Source organism: Eleginops maclovinus, chromosome 12, assembly GCF_036324505.1.
Source record: "Eleginops maclovinus isolate JMC-PN-2008 ecotype Puerto Natales chromosome 12, JC_Emac_rtc_rv5, whole genome shotgun sequence".
NCBI lineage: Eukaryota > Metazoa > Chordata > Actinopteri > Perciformes > Eleginopidae > Eleginops > Eleginops maclovinus.
Genome location: NC_086360.1, coordinates 6,078,563 through 6,099,969, shown reverse-complemented (window position 1 = coordinate 6,099,969; position 21,407 = coordinate 6,078,563). Strand labels below are relative to the sequence as shown.

The window sequence follows — 21,407 nt, the reverse complement described above, 5'->3', positions numbered from 1 at the left end:
TGTAGTGCATTTGCACCTGTAGGCCACCGTACATTTGACACTTGGCATGACAGGGCAACCATTCTTCGGAGAGCAATAAGATTACTTTAGAGTGATTTTTTTTGACAAATCTAAATTTTGAGGTTTTATAACCTCTCCAAAGTGCTTAGAATGAATCTCCTTACATAGAAACACATGCTGGCTTAACCCTTATTGATGCACAAATGAAATAAGTCTCCATCAGCAGAGTTACTTTAACAGTTCCTGGAAAGATGTATGTCTTAATGTGTGTAAAGTCATTAAACCAGCCTGTAGTTAGTATAAATTAACAATACTTTAAGCTTTATGGAGTGTGTAAAGCTTCGTCACACAAACATGGAGCTAAAACATTTGAAACAAGTCAATATGGTTTTAGGATATTAATGTATTCATTCATTCGTTATAACTTACTCACTGAAGATAATGTATTGGAACAAATTAAGCAATAAAAAATGGCTTTGTTCTGTGCCATTCATTTTGGCCTTCATTTGTTTCCTCGTGCATTTGCTAGATATTCATACGTGTTCTTAAACACACAAAATGTCTTTTCTGTCTTTTCCCCTCTTGCAGCCTGAGCCTGAGAAGAAAAAGAAGATGAAGAAGAAGAAGAAGAAGAAGAAGGAAAAGGGGGAAGGAGAGGAGGGGGAAAACAAAGAAGAGGGAAAGGATGAAGAGGAGGAAGAAGAAGAACAAGAAGAGGAGGAGGAGGAGGAGGAAGAGGAGGAGGAGGAAGAGGAGGAGGAGGAGAAGAAAGAGGAGATCCAGCAGGAGGAGCAGGGCCCGAGCATTCAGAATCTGGAATTTTGGCCAAAACTCATCACGCTCATCGTCTCCATCATCGAGGAGGACAAGAACTCCTACACAAGCATCATCAACCAGTCAGTACCAGTCAGACTTCTATTTTATTTTGATTTACCGTGTGTAGTTCTCCGAAAAATGTCTTCACTTCATAATTTCATAGTTTATTAAATGTGTTCCTCTTTTCACCCTCTGTCTGAAACCAGAGCCCAGTCTGCTCTGACTGGTTAGCTGGCCAGCTCTGTTGTGATCGCAGCTCTGTTGTGATCGCAGCTTTGTTGTGATCGGTCAACCACTTAGAGATGTCTCGCTCCTTAGCCTATCACGTTCAATGTGTTGGAGTGGTAGCCAATAGAAGCTAGTGTGTGATATAGTGATGTCACTAAGTCACAGAAGTAAACAAAGGACTTCAACAGAGGCATTTCAGGCAGGGGGGGAGTGTGTGTGTCTGTGTAAATATATCGGACTTGCTTAAGGACGCTCTCTCCATCTGATTAACCAATATTCTTACTGTTTGCCTGAACTCTGACCTCTTCCTCCCCCTTCAGGTTTCCTCAGGAACTGGACGTGGGTAAAGTCAGCGCTGAGGTCATTTGGAGGCTGTTCGCTCAGGACATGAAATATGCCCTGGAGGGTAAGAGTGTGTGTGTGTCCATATACAGTGTGGTTTGTGTCTCTGTGTGTGTAAGAGAGAGGAGTTACAACTTGCCGCCTTTGCTCTCCCTCAACATTCACACTTCATTTTTTTCTCCACGTCAACTCTCCTTCTTCTCTTTCCATCATGTCTTCCAGTTTTGCATAAAAATGACTACAACCGCCGGAATAATGGTGAGATTATAGAGAAGCATAACTCAGCTGTCGACAAGATATAGTCACAGCATTGTCTGAGAACCAAATTAAAAAAAAGTACAATTTCATCAAACATCTTTGGCAATGGGTGTCCATAGATCATAGGACCGGTGTTGCAGTTGAATTGTCAATTGTGCTTAGGAAGGTTCCTGACGGGGTGAAATGACCCGGAAGTGGCAGCCATGATAAGAGCTGTTCGAATTCTCTAGATGATAGGAAAGGAGCTTTGAAACTCCCTTTGCTATCTCCTTTAGTTTAGGAAACACTGGACCTTCCTTTACGAAAGGAAAGGAGAAAATGCGTGTGTATCTACGTGCGCTTATGGTAGTCTGCCGTACAGAAAGTTGTAGTTTCCCCACATTAGTCGCATATTAATAATATCCGCTGGCGCATCGATATGACGTTGGGTGAATTCTCCTATCATATTTCCTTAACCCTATGATGTTTTTCCTTGAGGTTAAAGAATAGTGGTTAGGAAAAGATATTAACTGATTTTTTGGACAATTGGCCGCAATCTTAAAAATGTTCAATAACCTGCAGAATATATATCATATAGTGCATTGACTGTTGCCAAATTTTGCTCCAAAAGTAAGAATAGGTTTCTATCACTGTGAGTTTTGTGTCCATAACATGCTTTATTGCCTCTAGCTTTTTACATTCTACTGTGAGATATACCTTCAATTTAAATGCAGGACGGCGTTGGAGAGCTATCAGATACTGTTATTTAAAATCTGCTCAGCCACTCAATATTCTGCATTTTGACTGTGACCTGTAGTAACTGTAGAGACTATATTTACCACTGTAATGTTGTGCGGCCTGGGAAAATGAGTTTTGTAGCCGAGGCAGCACTCTTTCCCTTAGTTGTTTTCCTAGATGTTCTCTGACTGCGTTGAAGTCCCATTTATAGGCTATTTTTCTCTGTCTAGTATACTTTTCCCTTGTATTGTGTATCATTATTTGTACCATCTCTTAAGCCATTCTTATTTCTGCCTTTGCTTTGTCATACCTGCTTTTCTGTTCTCTCTGAACTCTCCTTTTGTGGTTTTGTGATTCTGTTACCATCCAAGCTCCCTCCACATTTCGCATTCGCAAAGTTGATTTCAGCGCTGGTAAGACTCTGTATATGTGTGTGTATAAGTGATTAATGTGTATTATTAATTAATTATTTGTAGCAGAGATTCTCAACCTGTTTTTGCACCATGAACCGACTATTTGTGGGACATTCTATGTACTGTATGTTCACATGTACGTTTTGGTTGAGGCATGATATGTTTCTTTTACTTATCGCAGCTTTAGTCTAGAAACAAGCGTGTGCAAAAATGGACTAGCATGAAAGTTAAACTGAAAACATATTTGAAGACGATATATTATACACATTTTCAGGTTCATATTTGTTATTAGTGTCTCTACTGGGACATGTCTCCATGCACTAATGTTCAAAAAGCTCTTTATTTTTCTCATACTGCCTGTGCTGCAGCACCTCTTTCACCCTCTGTCTGAAACCAGAGCCCAGTCTGCTCTGATTGGTTAGCTGGCCAGCTCTGTCGTTGTGTTGTGATTAGTAAATGTCTTAAAGATATCCCGCCCCTTAGCCTGTCACGTACAATGTGTTGCGCTAGCCAATAGAAGTCACTATGTGACGGAAGTAACCAAAGGAGTCCATTGGAGGTGTTTCAGGTAGGGGGGGAGTGTGAAAGAGAATACTCCTTTCCCTTTTAGCTTGACAGAACTTTTGAAAAGTGATAGCCCAGTTGGTATTGCTGCATACTGATGACCATTTTTACTCAAAAATCAGTATACTGTTACCCTGACTATGATGGTTCAAATGACAGATGGTGACAGATGCACCAGGTAATTAGTTTCAAAAAATCCTTTAAAGGGATTATTTGTATTATTATAGGGTTGGGAATCTGTGATCTATAGAGAATGTTTTTATTAATGAGAAATGTAATGTTACCTTTTCTAGTTTTGACACTGTTTTCCATTTTTTGGAAACAGGAAATATGCAGACACTGTAGATAAGAGTCCCCTATCATGTAGATTACAGACACATTTTAGACTCCTAAAACTGCCACAATAGTTTGACATAACTACATTAGTGCACTGTGGCACTGACTCTTACACTTCTTATGTGTTTGTAATGCTGGAGTTGAACCATAATTCAAACCTCACGCGTCTGGACACGTCGCTCTCATTCCTTCATATTTGTTGTTGTGTTGTGTTCCTTCATATTTGTTGTTGTGTTGGCTCATGTGACACAAACAAGACTGATTGGAATTTGATCCAATCAAAATCCAATCAGTGAAAAACTGATGGAAAAGTATTTCACTGCTTTGTGGAAGCATTTTTCAAATTGCAACAGGCCCAATCAATTCATCTTACACAAATTCAAAGACATGTGTGGATTCTTTTTTCTTCTTGTTGTTTCCCTAGATATGTCATGAAATGCTACCTATAAAGTAATTAAAACTGGCAATAACTAGGGGGGGTGGACTTTAATCGTCACAGTGGTGTAAAATGTGGTTATGAAACAACGGCTCATTTCATTCTTGCTATAAAGGGGTTTTGAACATCTGATTTGTCAATAGAATTGATTGTTTTCTCCAATAAGTCATGATATAGAGTCCATTTTATGTAAGCCTTTTGGTGAAAAGATAGACTTGGTGTCACTTTTCAAATTTAAAAGGTAACAATATCAGAGCGCTGAATGTATGTTTTATCCGGGAATATTCTCAAAAAACCACAGAGTGAGCTGAAAAGTAACAGCTGTTTGCAGCCCATGACTCTCTTTAGTTGGCCGTTCTTCACCTGTGGAAGGCTGCAATGGGGTGAAATGAAAGTTCTATTAAATCCATGAAAATCAAGAAAACAACGAAACCGCTTCTGTCTGTCAATCACGGTCAGTACCCGCTTAACATTAGGGATCAATGTGCAAAAAAGCAACCCTATTTAGGATGTTTTACAGAAAACATGTAAAAGATTCATGGATACAAACAAACACTGACACAATATTCCACACTATTAAAGACCACCTTCACCAAGAAACTGTATCCAAGCAACTTCTGCAGCACACCTCAAGAGATACAGCTGGTGTTTATTTCAGTGTGTGTGTTTTTTTTTCAGAACACGAGAAGCTTAGACTATGTAAGACTGCTGACTACATGAACCTACACTTCAAGGTCAAGTGGCTATACAATGAGTATGTTAAGGACCTGCCCGCCTTCACAGACACTGTGCCTGAGTACCCTGCGTAAGACCCACACACACACACCACACACTTTCTCACTCATTATATTTCTCTTTTCCTGTCTCCTCCAGACAAAAGACTGCTCATCTCGCTTCATCATTTCTGCCTTTGTATTGACATTTATTCTGTTAGGGCATCATGAAAACCTTTGTGCCTCAACTCAAATCAATCCTCACTGAGAAATATTGATGATAATAAAATGTCATTAATGATAACCAGACTAATTAATGAGACCAAGAAGCTTCAAATGAGTAAATATGCAAAGAACGGTAACAGTGAGACGGTACCATCATTCATAATAATGCACTTCTTGTATTGATTATTATGAAATGAAACAAACTAAGAAATAAGACAAATTGATACACATTCTTAAAACCTAAATTAAGTGCTTATGTTTGTCAAAGCAACAATATTTTAGTAGACTGAACAGAGTCAGTCCTCTGTTGTGTATTAACTGTTTGGTCTAAAGCAGAGGGGGTTAAAAATATCAGTTCTCTTTCCAGGTGGTTCCTCCAGTTTGTCCTGGCCTGGCTGGCTGAGAACGAGGAGGTGTCGATGGAGTTTATGAACGGGGCGCTGGAGAGAGACAAGAGAGAAGGGGTGAGTCAGAGACAAGGATATGCAGGAGATGGCCTCGTAGGTAGAACAACTATTGTGAGCAGAATTGAAACAATTTTCCAAAAACCTTTAGGGTAACAGTGAAATGAACAGTTGTTGTCCCGCAGCTGTGAGCCTCATCACAACACAGCTTTCAACAACTTGTGTTTACTTGCAAACTACACAAAATGATCAGTCGTAGCTGCGGTTAGGGATCTAGAACATTGCAATAAAAAAAGACACACATCCAAAAACGAATCATTTTCATAACGCTCCAAATTCTGGACCCACAGTTCAGTGATTAACTCATATTAAAGGGACGTCACTGAAAATGTGCTGAAACGACTGGCGCACTTTCTGTGACAACCTCCAGTTCTGAAAAGTGAAGCCAATGCAGGAGTGCCTTAATGCTGCCTTCTTTTTAATGTCGAACAGGGCGACTTCACTAATGGCCAAAAATATTTGATTGTATAGAAGTCCAAATGCTTGTTTTATTACCTCAGTAAACAGTATCCCAATGAGTTTATGGTCTTAGTTACTAGTTTCAAGTGTTCAATACGACATGATGTAAATTTGTTAATGACGTTCCCATTTAGAGTGAAATAGAAGATAAAGCAGAGTTAGGGTGTATGGGTACCTTGCAATTGACAGGTCGCTTGGGTTGTCGGGTTTGGTTGTTGTCTTCTTTTTCGTCTTACCTTTCCACAGTGTTTTCAGAAAAGTTACTTTAAATATGTGGCTGCCTCAAAAAAATGGCGATGGCCAAAACTTTTCAACAAACCAATGGGTGACTATACTTCTATCATTTCGTCTATGGCCACTGAAAGGGCACAGGATCGACATGTGGGTGCTAGGGTGGAGGTGGATTTTGATATTACAAATAAACAATACAATAAGCATTTGCAGGCAAAGAGTTAGCAGACTAACAGATAAAGAACACCTCTGACATGAAAGGGTGCATTTGCTAGATGTTGCTGTAAGACGAATAAGCCATGACTTCAGTTGACTCCCTTTACTAGTTCACAGGCATAGCTTCATTTCTTAAATGGCAAACAAATGCAGGAAACACTCTAAGTAAATAATACATTACTCAGCACACATTATCTATTCCTCTTTACTGTCAAGTAGCCTGAAAGCACACCTCTTTAAACTTATGGGAGTTTATAGAGAGTCCATTAGGAGACAGATTTTATTGGGGGAACCATTCAGTGGTTATCAGCCCTCTTTGCCTCTATAATAACTATAACTATGGATCCAAAGTCTGTAGGTTTCTAAAAGAGAGTAACCACAGGGTACAACTGCAGGACTCAGTCAATTGGACCACACTAACCCCTCTGGGCACCATTTGTATTTGCGTTTGCAGTTAATAAAAGGAACAGTTAACTGGTAAATGTATCCATAGGAGAATATGAATAGAGCAGTAGTTCAATAAGCCCTTTATTCCTAGGCCAGAAATCATTTTAAATGCCTCATAATAACTGCACTGTTCCGAGTGCCCTGAAATGGTAATAATTACACAAAATCGCATTAATGGTAGCTAGGGATGGAAATAGGAATGGCTCGAGTTATTAAGAGATTAGTTAGACGCATGAGTCAGTGAGGTAATTGTTGTGAGGAATCTTGAAGATAGCAGAACATGTGGAGAGTTGCTGTTTTGATTCAATGAAAACGTGGTACCAGTGGGCTAAAATTCTGCATTTTGTGTCCAACCTGCAGTTCCAGCAGACGTCTGAGCACGCTCTGTTCTCCTGCTCTGTGGTGGACATCTTCACTCAGCTTAACCAGAGCTTTGAGATCATCAAGAAACTGGACTGCCCTGACCCCACTGTGGTGGCTCATTACAACCGGCGCTTCGCCAAGGTGAGGTTTATATGTATATACACGAGAGAGCAAATATTTGCATGTTAATAAGGTGCCAGAATGCATAAAAAGGCATCAAAACAGAGCTTCTTTATCAAAGACAATAGCCGTTTGATTTCATACTCTGTGGCTGTGGTGGGATGCCTGATATATTATATGTCTGCAAAATGTTGTTCTCAGATAAGTGAAATTCCAGAGGCACAGATGTAGGGCTGAACGATTTTGGAAAATAATCTAATTGCGATTTTTTTACCTCAATATTGCAATTGCGATTTAATATGCGATTTTTTCAAGGTCCTCTTCTGATGTATTTTTCAACAAACACAAACAATAAATCAATCATGATTACAATCTTGAACCGCGTGAGGTAGCAACAGTAGCGAGGCACGTTCTGCACAATACCTGACGTTGCGCAGCATCTTCCTTTTTAAAGCCAAAATAATTCCACACAACTGACGTGCCGCCCCTCTTTGGTACCAAACTTCCAGCCGTGCACTCTTCTGGCGAGCCTGAGGCCATTGTGCAACAGGTTCAAGCGCAGCGTTGACTTCTTTCCCTGCCTGCTCGGCTTCGCTCGGCTCCGCTCGGCTCGCTCGCAAGTCACATGACCGGATCACGTGACCAGTGAAATCGCAGCCGTTGCGGTTGGAAAATCTCGTTTAGTCATATCGCGATATTATCGCAAATGCAATTAATCGTTCAGCCCTACACAGATGTGACGTATAGATAGGGAGATATGCTTGTAGTTATTCGGCAAGATCAATAATCTAATGTGCCCGCGCCACCTATTATTTTTACTTTGGGCCCCCAATCGAAAATCAAATGCAGACCCATCTGCTGCTGGATCTGCTCTATGCCACACACCATGTTTCCCAATTTGAATGAACACAAACACACTCAACAACTTTGCCGAATATAACAATCCTAGGGTGAAAACTGTGGCCTTAAAAGTGTGCGGAGCGACTGACGGTCAGAGGGAAGCATCTCATTGCAGCTGAATTGCCAAATCTTTTCTTAAATTCTTCAATGAGCTGATTTTCCTTTTCCTGATCATATTATATTGAAAATCTTTAGGATTGAGAACAATCATTCTTTACACATGGAGGCAGTTTATAAAGAAACTTGCAATGTCTGTGGTCCAATTGTATTTTGACGTCAGCCCAAAGAATAATGAAATCCTCGAACAAACTGCAGAATAAGTGAATAATTTCTGCCTTTTTTTTATTAAGTCAAGTTCTCGAAAAATCTGCGCTCCACTCCATTTAAAATGTTCCTCATGGTCTTGCTGCTGCTCAACTCAGACAGGAATTTCTTTGGTATAAAAATGTACAAATGTAAACCAGTTACGTCGCTTAACAACATATATCTTGGAGGATGTGAGTACATAAATATCCTGTAATTAAATCTAGTAAACATTAAGCTTCTCATACTAAGATGATTAGTTTTCCAAAAGTACTTTGAACTCTTTCTTTTCTAATGTGTGTGGATGTGGGAAAATGTGTTACAATTCATTACTTCCTGTCCAAAACTAAAGCACAAATATATATTTTTAATAGGATTTGTAAAGTGTTTTCCATCACTGAGGCATTGCTGAATCAAAATTCCTCACTGGTGCAGCTTTAAGTAATCTTAAGAGCTTTTCCAACACAACTCTTCTTTATTGGAATTATTTAATATGATGTGCCTTTGAAATATTGACTGATGGGTTTCACATTTATGCTTTTCTTTTTATTGTAAATGTATACAGTGCAGTGTTTTTGTTATTGAACCTTTGATGTCGTATTTCTTTCTTCTAATTTAATTTAAGGCAGTTGCTTTTAGGCATAGCCATTCAATCTAACAAACCTTTCTCTGCAGAAGAGTTGTGTGCATGTATATTTGTGTGTGTGTGTGTGTGTGTGTGTGTGTGTGTGTGTGTGTGTGTGTGTGTGTGTGTGTGTGTGTGTGTGTGTGTGTGTGTGTGTGTGTGTGTGTGTGTGTGTGTGTGTGTGTGGTGTGATGGCTCGATCAATATAGGACTCATTAAATAAAGAATGGCTAATGTAAGCTATCACTCTAAGCTGTCCATCTGTCTGTCCCCAACCTTTGACTGCCATTTCAATTCCACTTGTGTTAAAGTCTCCATCTACCTTTTTCTTCTCCTCCATGTCTCAGTCTTTAGTTTTTCATCTGCTATCCTACCATTCTCTCGTCCCTTCATCCTGTCTTTATTTTGCCTTCACGTATTTTTGTTCCATCTATATTTTACGGTGGTCGACAAGTGCAAACACGTTACAACGGCCCAAAACATTTCCATCAGGAAAAACGTGTGAAGTTTAAAAAATGATGCAAATAAAAAAACACAAATTTGCCAAAAATACATGCAAATGATAAAACATCTTCACTATCTTGTAGTAACATATGTGCAGGGTTTACTAAAAGTGCTGCATAAATGAAATGCTGCAAATACAAAACACTGCAAGAAGCTGAAAACACAACAAAAACGGGGACACTAAAAAGCGATGCACATAGTTGGGACCGGAGCGCTCGTTGAGAGATTATTAAGTTGGCCGGCTGTCAGTGTTTTTAAGTGCTGTTATCTGTATATTTCAAATTACTAAACTAGCAACGGTAGCTAGCTAGCTTATCTGCAATAATACCGTTGTGTTTTGAGCTTCTTACAGCGTTTTTTATTTGCATTGAATGTATATTCAGCGATTTGAATGAACGCTGCGCATATTTCTTCATGTTAGTGAATGCTTTCTAAATGCTGTACAAGTTTTGTTGATTTGGCAAAGATTTTCTAATGTTTTCATTTGCATCGTTTTAGAAATCGCAGCGTGTTTCTCTCAATGGAGATGTTGTGGGCCTTTGTAAAGCGTTTGCGCCTGTAGACCACAATAGCCGTCTTAGTTTCAATTTTTTTTCCATATCTCGACTAGTTTCTCTCTTTTTCACCATCCCATCCCTAATTAGTTCCATCTCATAGCCTTCTTTTCCCCCCCAGACCCAATACCAGCATAGTTAATTTTATATGAGATGAAGGTCAAAGACAGACAGTGGCAGAAAATAAATAAATGGGGAGACAGAGCTCTACAACACGAGGAAATAAAGCAGACAGCCATCAGACCACATGTTTAATGCATGAATTGAAGTGGGCCAACTGGCTGACTCAGCGGAAAGTAGAGAAATCTCTCACAGCGATGTGGAGATGGTGTGTAGTTACAGCAACACTTTTTTGTTGTCCTCAAATAACCATTACAACCCATAAATTACCCCGCTGGTTTATTTAGTGCCCTGTGGAATTTGTAAACAAACATGAAATTAATTGTTTCTCACCAAAAGTCTTCGTGTGTATCAAAGAACTAAATAATGGATTTCATAACCACATTGCACTTTTTGCATTCACTTTTTCATGGAATGGTTTGAAATGCTGTATGTAAGTTATGTCTTCGGCTTGGTTTAACTGTCTGTCAGCAGTATTAGGTAAAAACTACCAGTCCAATTTTCACCTACAACTTTGTGTAAAGGTTAAGATTGGGCCAAAAAATAACCTATTCCATTTTGGAGTGTTTCCTAAAGGGGACCTATTCTGCTCTTTTTCAGGATCATATTTGTATTTTGTGTCTCTACTGGGACATGTCTCCTTGCTTTAATGTTCAATCTTTATTTTTCTCATTCTGCCTGTGCTGCAGCACCTCTTTTCACCCTCTGTCTGAAATCAGAACCCAGTCTGCTCTGATTGGTCTGATCTGTTAGAGATGTCCCGCCCCTTAGCAAATCACGTACAATGTTTTGGAGTGCTAGCCAATAGAAGCGCATTACTTACATAGTGATGTTGTTATGTTACAGAATGATACAAAGGAATCCAATCGAGGCGTTCTCAGGGTGTTTGAATCAACTGTTTGACTTTCGTTAACAGTGCATTCATGTGGTGTTGTAAAAAAGACTCCCAGAATGAGATAATGAATAAGATCAACAAATAATAAATGGATAGCAGCGTGTGGTTGGAACGCTCTGAGAAATAAAATACAACATTTACTCTTTGAAGCATAAACGCTGTTTCTGAAATGAGCTTAAAGCTCATCAATGCACCATGTCATAAGAACGACTTCCACAGAGACAGCTTTTACCCCTCTGATCAATTAGCTCTTTCACCATCGTGGGGAAGCTATTTTAATGTTATGTGTGAAATGACAAAGATAATGACTGTTTGGTTGAAACTATAGCACCCTAAGTGTGATTTAGTGACCCATTTTCACCGTTAAACTATTGTACTAGATTTCTACCATATCTCACATTGAAGAGTTAATAATAAATATGTGTGTTTAGGGAATTGGAAAATTAGTTTCTCCTTTTGGCAACAAAATTAATGCTCTGTTGAATATAGATAACAACAGAATTTATTTGATGTGTGTGAGAGCCAACATGGCTGAACAAAATAAGAAGAACAGGTCTGGAGAAACTGCTCATCAAGAGAGATCCAGGATAGAGACAAAACTCCCTTCAGTGCCGCCTACAGAGTCTGATTGGCAGGAAGGTTGTGGTTAAAACAATGATCACATAAAACTTAGTATATGTTGCCAAATCAACATAATGCTGTCTGTAATCAGGCAGGATTACAGTGGTACTCACGCTGTCATGCAGACAACTCCAGTTTTCTTACTTGTAATTTGGCTAGACATACTGGACTTGGCTGATTGCTTTGTCTAATTTGTTTGATTTGTTCTGTGGAATTGTCATTGATATATAATTCAAATGAATAAAATACATCTGCAAAGTGGCCAACAAAAAAAGTGAGATGGTAAAATATTTTCATCGGGTAAAATGAAGTGAAATAGAAGGTCAAAGTAGCATAAAATGGAAATACAAGATCCCCAACATTGTATGTAGGGTTAGGGTTAAAGAGACACAAAAAAGAAAAAGACAGATATTTCCTTCTCACTGGTGTTGCTATTTATCTACATTGTTTTAATGTAGTTTTGGAGGTATCAGCTGTAGAGAAGTCAGCCTTTGATTGAAAAATGAAGGAACTAGATGGCACTCTTCTTGTTGGGCTGAAATTGCCCCAAACAACAAAGTTTAAAAAAAACGTCAATGCCTCTTCACTTATATCGTGACTCTTTTACTGAACCTGACCTACACACGTTGTTGTAAGCATTTTAATGTAGTAACAATTGTATTTTTACCAACCAACATCCGGCAACCACATCAGAAGGAAGAGTGCAGCTTCTTCCTTCCTTCGCATCTGACCAAACAAATGAAACTACGGGTGTTCAGAACCACAAATACAGAAGTTTCCAGAGTAATCATGTTTTACTTGTGTAATCTTGTTTCCACAGACGATCACCAAAGTGCTGCTGCAGTACTGTGCCGTGCTGGCCAAGAGCTTTCCCTCCTACTGTGAGAAGGAAAAGATAGTGAGTACCGCTGCATGCCACTCTGCTACCAAACCTCCTCACTCCGAGCTCCTCTTGATACAGAGTGACTAAGCATTAGAGCTAAAGCACTCTCTATGAGTGTATTAATATTTCAGATGCTGCTACCCACTTCTGTAACTCCTTAACACCTCTGTTTCCTCTTTGTTTGCCTATTTCTTCTTCCTGTCTTTGCCCTTCTTCTCCTGACTTTCATTTATTTGGTACTTTTTTTTTTTACTTGCTTGACTTTCTGTCGCCATCTTTTTGTAAAACCTGTTGTCTCCCTCATCGTTCTTACTCTAGCCCTGTGTGCTGATGAACAACATCCAGCAGATGAGGGTCCTGTTGGAGAAGATGTTTGAGTCGATGGGAGCAAAACAGGTGTGCAATAACAGATAAACACACACATCTAACGCTTGTCCTGCATCAGTGGTTCTTAATCATCTTGCACGGAGCCCTGACAGATTTCCAAGTCAAAATGCAGCCACTGGATAGAGTTTTGGTATGGGATGGCTGTAGCTGTGATATTTGGATCTGGAGAGCACTGGTTCAATCCCCACTGCAGTCAGCAAGTCATTGTGTCCGTGGGCAAGACACTTCACCCCAAATAGCTCCTATGGGGATTGCCCACAGTATTGAATATATGTAAGTCGCTTTGGGTAAAAGCGCCTAACAAGTGACATGTAATGTATGATCAAATTTCAAAACTTTATGCAACTTTTTGGGCATTTTAATCACAAGGGAAATTCTCTATGAGCTACTTATCCCAGAGGGGTTTTAACCTGGCTTTATTGGTCAATTTGTGGGAAAAGTGTGACTTTAAAGACAAACTCTGGCATGGCACACAGCAGGATATAAAGTGACTGAAGAGTTTTTTGGACCAGAGGATGTTTTGAACCATTCAAATGCTTTTCAAGCATGGAAGTCAACAAATGGGCAGAGTTGGGTGTAACGTGTTACACAAGTAACGGAGTTACAGTAATGTATTACTGTTTGCTGTAACGCAGTAATATAACGCATTACTTCTGAAATGTGGGTAATATAATACCTGTTACAATTCTCAGTAACGCAGTTACAACACACTTTAACCCAAAATGATGTGGTGTTTAGTTTCTAAGAATTCACAAACATAGCGAGACATTCCAACACCAGAAAAATAATCGTGCCGGTAGAATACTAACTCAGTAAGCCTGTTGGTTAAGAGGGCTGCACAAACAGATTCACAATGCAGAGCTGCAGGCTCACAATGCAGAGCTGCAGGCTCGAGAAAAGAAAAAGACAGGAGTGCGCGCAGGCCGAAGCAACAGAAGGTAACTTTCTCTGGGTCTGCTGCTTGAACCCCGAGAAGTTAAGAGACTCGTGGCAGAGTGTTGAAGATCTGCAGCCTCTGTCCTCTGTGGAATCGCCGGCTTTTAGAAAGTTATTTAACTTTTATCTAACCAGGAGAATTCTCATTGAGGTTACAATCTCTTTTACAAAATATTATAGTCCAATATATGCAGCAGTACAGTTACAGAAACAAATTAGAACAAAAAAAAGTGAACACAATCAGAAAAATGATCTTAGAAAGCCATCAAGAAGCACTTTAAATCTGCAAATGGAGCCGCATTAATAACGCCCTTTTCCACAGCTCAGAATAAATCTGTAGATAAGGTGGAAGAACATCGATAATAGTCCTATAAATGAGGATATGCTAATGGTTTAGTCTACGGGGGTCAGGGCAGACCATCCATTCCGAGCATACAAAGAGTAATGGTGCGTAAACAATACATCTTAGTGCCCCATGTTAGACATTATCCAGAAGGTGTAGGCATTGAGAAGATGCATTCATATTTACAACATCACCATAGTTTACCTAAGACTTGAAGGTTGCAGCAAGAAGTCTCTTTTCGGACTCAAAGGAAAAACAAGACTTCATATAATCGCAACATATTCCATAACTGTTTCTGGATTTATGAATTTCTGGTCTGATGTTTGATTCATGTGTGAGCTTACAGAAGTTAACACCAAAGGCTTTTCTTGCTGTTGTGATGAAAGAGCAAGTAACATGTTGGAATTGTTACATCTCAGGATAGACAAACATATTTGGTTTAACTTATCGTCCACCAGGTGTGACCTATTAACTGTAATGCTATTTATTCACATGTCTTCTCATTTCTGGGGGCAATGTCTATCCATAAAGAAATGTATATTGTTTTGTTTGTTTGTGCTTAACTTGACAATTTTTTGTAGCGTGCCACCTGCGGATATGGAAACCTTGAACAATTATAGTAGAAAGCGTTACATTTTTGCATGGGAATAAAATCTACAGTACATATACAGTGATAAATTCCACTTCTTGTATTTCTCCTGGGACATTAACTTGACTATTTGAATTTAAAGTAATTTTATGATCTGTTTTTGTTCAGTGGATGAAGCTCTATTATAGTAGCTGTCATTGGTTTGCTCAGAAAACATCTTTTTTAGCTACGGTGAGAATGAGCCTGTGTATTTTTCTCTACAGTTAACTGCTGAGGAGGAGAGGGTATGTCAGGTTTTTGGTTGTTTTACCCTCGCTCCCCTTTCCCCTGTTGTTCCTGGAACAAAAACATCTTTAAAAAAAACACCCGCCCTGAACCTTTCGTTACCCAGTACTGTATGTAAGCATCTATTTTTAGTTCCTGATGTACTGCTCCTCCTTCCTTGACTCCTGGTATTTACTCCCTCAAATAATGTTTTCCACCTAATACAATGTATGTACATAATAAATATACTTTCACGACGATGCTGCTTCTTTCCAAAAGCTTGAGAACGAGGAGGAACCTGAGGAGTTAGATGAGGAGGTGGGTCGGACTGTCACAACCTAAAACCTAATAGTTCAGTTAGGAAAAGATGATGGTTTCACTTGTCTCACACACAGGTGTATCCATAACAACAATCAGTCATTATGCTGGCTCGCTGTCATCCTTGATGATATTGTGTATTCCTTATCTTTCTACATCAAGAAATTCTTTACTTTACTTATTATTTGTTTTAGCAAATGGACAAAATAGCTGTGACATTAAAAAGGCCCTATTGTGTTTTTTGGGGTTTACCCTGCATTGTTTTATATAGATTTGTTTGTGTTTAAATGGTTTGCAAACGCTTAAATCCAAACGTCCCCTCCAGAGGGAGTTTCTCTCCCCTAAACATAAAGAGCATTAAAGTATGGAGACATGTCACAGTAGAGGCACCAAATACAGATACGAACCTGAACATTAGCATAATAGGGCCCCTTTAAGATTGTTTGATTTATTCTACAGGACAAAGAGGCAAAAACAACACCCAGTAGTTTATTATCAAGGTTGTCCACATACTTATGTGTATTTTATAGCATCTGTGGTTCTTCCACTTACTTCCAAAATAAAATATTTCTGAAAATAAGAAAGTAACTTAGTGGCTGATATCGTAGATCACAGTGTAACATGTGGTAGATCACTTTGTTGGTTTTAAGGAAGTTTATAACAAATGATACAATGGCTGGTAGTTAATTCAGGAAGTTAGTAATATCCTTATTTAAACTAGTGTGTCATGTATATTTCAGTGGCTGCTAGCTTAATCTGAGCACAGCAACACACCTCAGACTGTTTCTTATGCATTTGTTTTTTCTTTGTGTTATCATATTTCTTTGTCATGCTTTTTTTCATAATTTGTGTGTTTTTATTTCCATACCATCTCCACCAGGCTATCACTGACAATGAAGGGGAGGATGACATGGTGGGTAGGCATTAGCAAAAGCTGCCTGTAACCACAACAAACACTTTTATATAATTTCTTAAATGTATGTTATTACTTTTGTCTCATCTCACCTTTGTGTCTGATTGTTTCTCCATTTTATCTTCAGTCTGCCTGCTCAGACTCAGAAGGATCTGAGGTAAGAGGGAATATTTGAAGCAAAACGGACATTTAAGCCTCCAAATTACAGTTCTGTAATTTTCCTGAGCTCTTTAAATAAAACAGTAAAATTAAATCTTAATTTCAATATAATATATAAGAAGCTAGAAAGTGGAGATTCCACATCATTGTAATGTAGAAACATCCCATAAAATTAAGAAAGGTTTTCATTGCTTTTTATTATATAGAGTAAAACACATTTATACCTGCAAGGCTTAAAGAATATCACTAGACCTCTGCAGTTGGTATTGAACATCTTTGTTTGTGTAGAAAGAATGTTGATTACAGGCACCTTTTCAGGACTACGCATATTTCCACCCTGTGGATTCTCAGGGTCACAATCTCCTCCCTCAGTGGATGCCATACACAAAGAAGACTTTACATTGACACACTGTAACAAGGCAACTGTCTGCACTAGATTTTTCAGTTTCTAGGTCAACTAAATCGCTTAAGTTTATAGGAAAGTGCCTACATTTGAGCCAACTAATAATCTTTAGTTGAGACAACTACAAGTTTTGAGTTCTTCATACTCATTCCATTATTATCCTTCATATGTATAAAAAGTGTCTCATTTGGAATTCCACTTAATAACAATTCAACGGACAAGTTTTGCCAAATGATATTGTCATACAAAAAACAAACAAAGCCTACTCAATAATTAAACAAAGTGCTAACTTTAGGAAGATAAAGTCCAGTTTAAAGCAGGAGAGATGGCCGCAAAACTGGGAAATCTAGAGTGTAGATGATGACCCCTGCAGATTTCCGTTGGAGACCCCAATCTTACAGAACTTAGTTGATCTAAAACATAAAACCTGCCAATTTCACTTAAGGAAGTAGAGAAACTTTATAAGAAACTCAATAAAGATAGTTGAGATAACTCTGATGTTGTGAGCAACACAATGTCAATTTTTGGATTACCTTACCAAAAAAAATACTTTCAGGTCAGCGATTTCCTTTGTGAGCGGACACATACCGTAGCCTTTTCTGCATTTCTCAGTCAATTAACTTTCCAAGTGTGCATAGTAGTTCTTTTGTTTAGTTAAGTATCAATAATATGCAATAACAAAACAGCTTTAATCTCAATTCTAAAAATATGTTGTTTTCAATAACATTACATATCGATGACTGTAGGCAACAACACATTAACACTGAACCATTAAGCTTATCTGCTTATCCTTGGTGACTGTAGGTCATTTGTGGTTGGATTCAATGATTTTTCAACCTTTGGTTCAAGCTCAGGTTGGCCTAGTTTAGCTAAGGATCTTAGGTTTGCACTTAAGTATTAGTTACTATAACAACCTAACTTGGGAGAAACACATTTAAATACATGTTTAAATTATTTCGGCCTATTATTACCCCCGCTGATTCCCTCTGCACAGCTGATAAATCCCTCCACACCCCTGATGCCAAAATGTCCATAAAGCCTCAGGCACCACATGCTCTTAATAAATTTACTGCTGGCCGCTAACATAGCCTCCCTCCTCTAATGAGTGCTTAATCGACTAGACAGTGGGCTGCAGATACTTGCATTTGATAGTGTATAAGAATGTTGTATTTAGAAGCCACTACATGACTTCTTGAAATGGCCTCTTAGTTTTTCAGCTGACTGTGGGGGGTCGGAGAATAAGAGGGAGTCTGTCTTGGGGCAGAGGGTGAAAAGTGTCTGCTGCACTGGTTAATGCGTCAAGTTACTTATCTTAACAGATGTTAATTGGGATGTTTGTGAAGATACACTTAGTGTTATGGGCCGCATAAATGTGCTGCTTCTTTGTTATGGTTGTATTTGCATGAGAGGATACTTGTTGTCTTACATACATACGCTTTGTATAAAAAGGCCTAAATGCACTGCTATGCTTTCCCTTTTTATATTGACGTATTATGTGCAATGTTAACATGTTTCATCATTGTTCTCTGGCAAACTTCATTGGACCAGAGAACCTTTTAAACCCTGTCATGCTACTTGATGGACTCTCTCCTCATATAATTGAAAAATGTACATGTTGGACCTTGGAGTTTTCTAATGTAATAATTCCCTCATAAAGGAGCTGTTTATAGAGAGGGAACCCAAAGCGAGTGAATAAAAATAAGGGGGATGTCATGGCTTGACAAACCCTTCAAGAGGATGTGTTGTTATTGTGCTAGTAAGACAATGGAGTACTATGTGTGCTGTATTATTAGTACTTACTCTTTTGGACTTTGATAAGACCAAATCTAGACAGTGAAGTCATTTTGAGAAAGTAGGAACATGTTGTCTTTACAATGGACTGTTTGGTGTGTTTAAACTTAGCTTTAGTGTTGAATTGGGTTTAGCTGAGGTGGAAAAAGACACTGCTAATACTGTCCTGTTTGTCCTGTCCTATCTGCCCCGTCCTCTCTTATCCTGACTTATCTTGTCTGCCTTTAGGTTGACAACAAAGAGAAGGAGAATAAGGTTGGTACTCAGACCCAATAGGAAACGATGTGTTATTTATTAACACGCTTCAAATCAAGCCTTTGTGCAACTGGGAGTTAGTATTTGACTGTTGTGCTGTATTTGTGAACTAGACTTAGCTGTGTATGTTTAGTGTTTATTAATAAAACACTAAACTCAAAGCCTCAGTATGACTTAGGATAAAAGCTAATGTTTGTAATGAGTTTAATAATAATAGAAATGACACAAGGATACATGACGTGACCCTAAATTGTTATTAGGCCAAACAGATTGAATCATCCGATCTGTGACACCAAAATGAGACAAACTTTGGTATATCGAGATTTTGAAACTTTCTTTGTCACTTCCTTCCGTCTAGTTGGCAGCTTAGTGAACTCAGAAATGTTCAGTACACAAACGTTTTAAATAAGAAATGTATAGTCCGGGTCCCCAGCACGTAGAAATGGCTCGATGCTAACTTGCATATGTTGGGCAATTTGCACAATTAGCATAAGTTGCGTAATTAGCATTAATGGCATTATAGCTTATGTTAAGAACAGTGATGTTGCTGACGCGTTACTTACTGACTTAGTACTTAGTACGTTACTCTAGTCTGACCACTTTTTTCAGTAACGAGTAATCTAACTCGTTACTATTTCCAAACCAATAATCAGATTAATTACTTATCCAAGTCACTGCGTTACTATTTTTTCTTTTTCCTTAGTAAAAAGATATATTTTTGCTGTGTGCTTGGGACCCGTGCTATTTCCTACACTTTGGTGTCCTGGGTTCACAAGAGGACTCGTTGAGTTGGCAACTACTGTTATTAGTTGAATATTGTGTAACACCAGTGAACATAAATTGAATCTAAGTTTTTTGGGTGTTTGATTATATAGAATATTGGAAGAGCATTACATTTATTTATTACAGCAGCCGCCAAGATGAAACTGTGGATGTTGTATCTGCTCCGACTCCGACAGAAAAATTGGTCTTTAGGTTCTGTCACCGTTCCCTAAATCAAAGTCTTGGCTGGGAAAGTTGCCCAATTACACAGAATTTATTTTTTGCTGCCGTGAAGTGCTCGGTGCTACACTATATGGGTCAGGCTGTTACTGTAAAAGAGAATGCAGAGCTCTGACAATGGCAAATGCTGTGAAAAAAGCTCTGTTAAAAATGTTTTTAAAAAGAGGCAGCAAGGGTGAAAGATGCCGTCGAATAATATAGTAAGAAATCCATATACACTTTGATATGAATCCAGGAGTGGGTATTTGAATCTTGGGCTTTTTTTACTACCCCTAGATTTTGTAGTTTGTTTCTACAGTAAGTTGTCTACCATCTGTCCTCCTTTAGGATGAGTCCTCAGGCTATGATGACAGTGAGGAGGAGGAGCAAGAGAAGGTTTGCTTCCATCAAAATAGATTTCCATAACTTACCGTTCCTCTTCTGCCGGCTGTCATCTCAGAGCTGACTGAAATCCCCACATGTAGTTCACAAGATCTTTCATTTACTTTGCCGTGTGTTCTCTGTGTGCATCACTTTGTGTGTTCTTGTTTCCACATTTTTGTTCCCGTCATCATACAACACCAAGTTGTTGTCCTCCCCACGCCTTGTTGTTTTCTGTGTGTTTCTTTCTTAATGTATTTGTTTTTATTCCTATTTCTGTTGTGCTAAAGCTTGATAAGGACAAGGTGAGCCATCACCCATTGACAGTTTTTTTGACTCATTGATGAATGTTGTGTTGGTTTCTTTTTATTTTATTGACGTTTGTCTTTTTCTTCTTTGTTTGCATATCTTCTTAGTCTGAGTCCAAGAAAGAAAAGGTGTGTTTGCTACTAAGCTGTGTGCGTGCAAACTAGTCATGCTTTTATTAAGCATTTAGAGATGTGTGTGTGTGTGTGTGTGTGTGTGTAATGTTCAGCCTGTTTCTCCCTGATGTAACTGCTTTGCACAATTATCCCTGTCGACCACCATATTGAGTGCTAAAAATGTTCCACAGAGGAATAACAGTCTTTAAGTTTTGCTTTCAACTTTATTCAGAAAACTACAGGTAATTAGTGAAATTACTTTGTGAACAAATTGTTTGGTTTATTCCTCGCAGACACTCTAGGGAGTCGACTCCTAGCATGCCTGGTGTTAATGATCCTAATGATTAGTATTTTTAATGGTTTATCAGTACACTATCTCTATCCTGTGTGTGGGTTAAACATGTAACGCTGTCAGAAAAACATACACACTAAAAGTATCAAAGCTGGTTTTAGCTAAAAAAAAAAACCTCAGAAGGGAATGTGATCCTCCAAACTGTACTGTACATAAAACC

At 38.7% G+C, this 21,407-nt stretch overlaps 1 protein-coding gene across 1 annotated transcript in view; it reads left to right on the top strand.

Annotated features, from left to right (window-relative positions):
- LOC134873287 (protein unc-13 homolog B-like) overlaps positions 1–21,407 on the top strand; it is a 74,221-nt gene that overhangs the window by 36,605 nt on the left and 16,209 nt on the right. Inside the window, exons 18-24 of the mRNA XM_063896774.1 lie at positions 589–896; positions 1,365–1,450; positions 4,789–4,915; positions 5,416–5,512; positions 7,226–7,369; positions 12,691–12,768; positions 13,072–13,149. Of these exons, the coding sequence (XP_063752844.1) occupies positions 589–896; positions 1,365–1,450; positions 4,789–4,915; positions 5,416–5,512; positions 7,226–7,369; positions 12,691–12,768; positions 13,072–13,149 (918 nt within the window). The remainder of the gene's footprint in view (positions 1–588; positions 897–1,364; positions 1,451–4,788; positions 4,916–5,415; positions 5,513–7,225; positions 7,370–12,690; positions 12,769–13,071; positions 13,150–21,407) is intronic.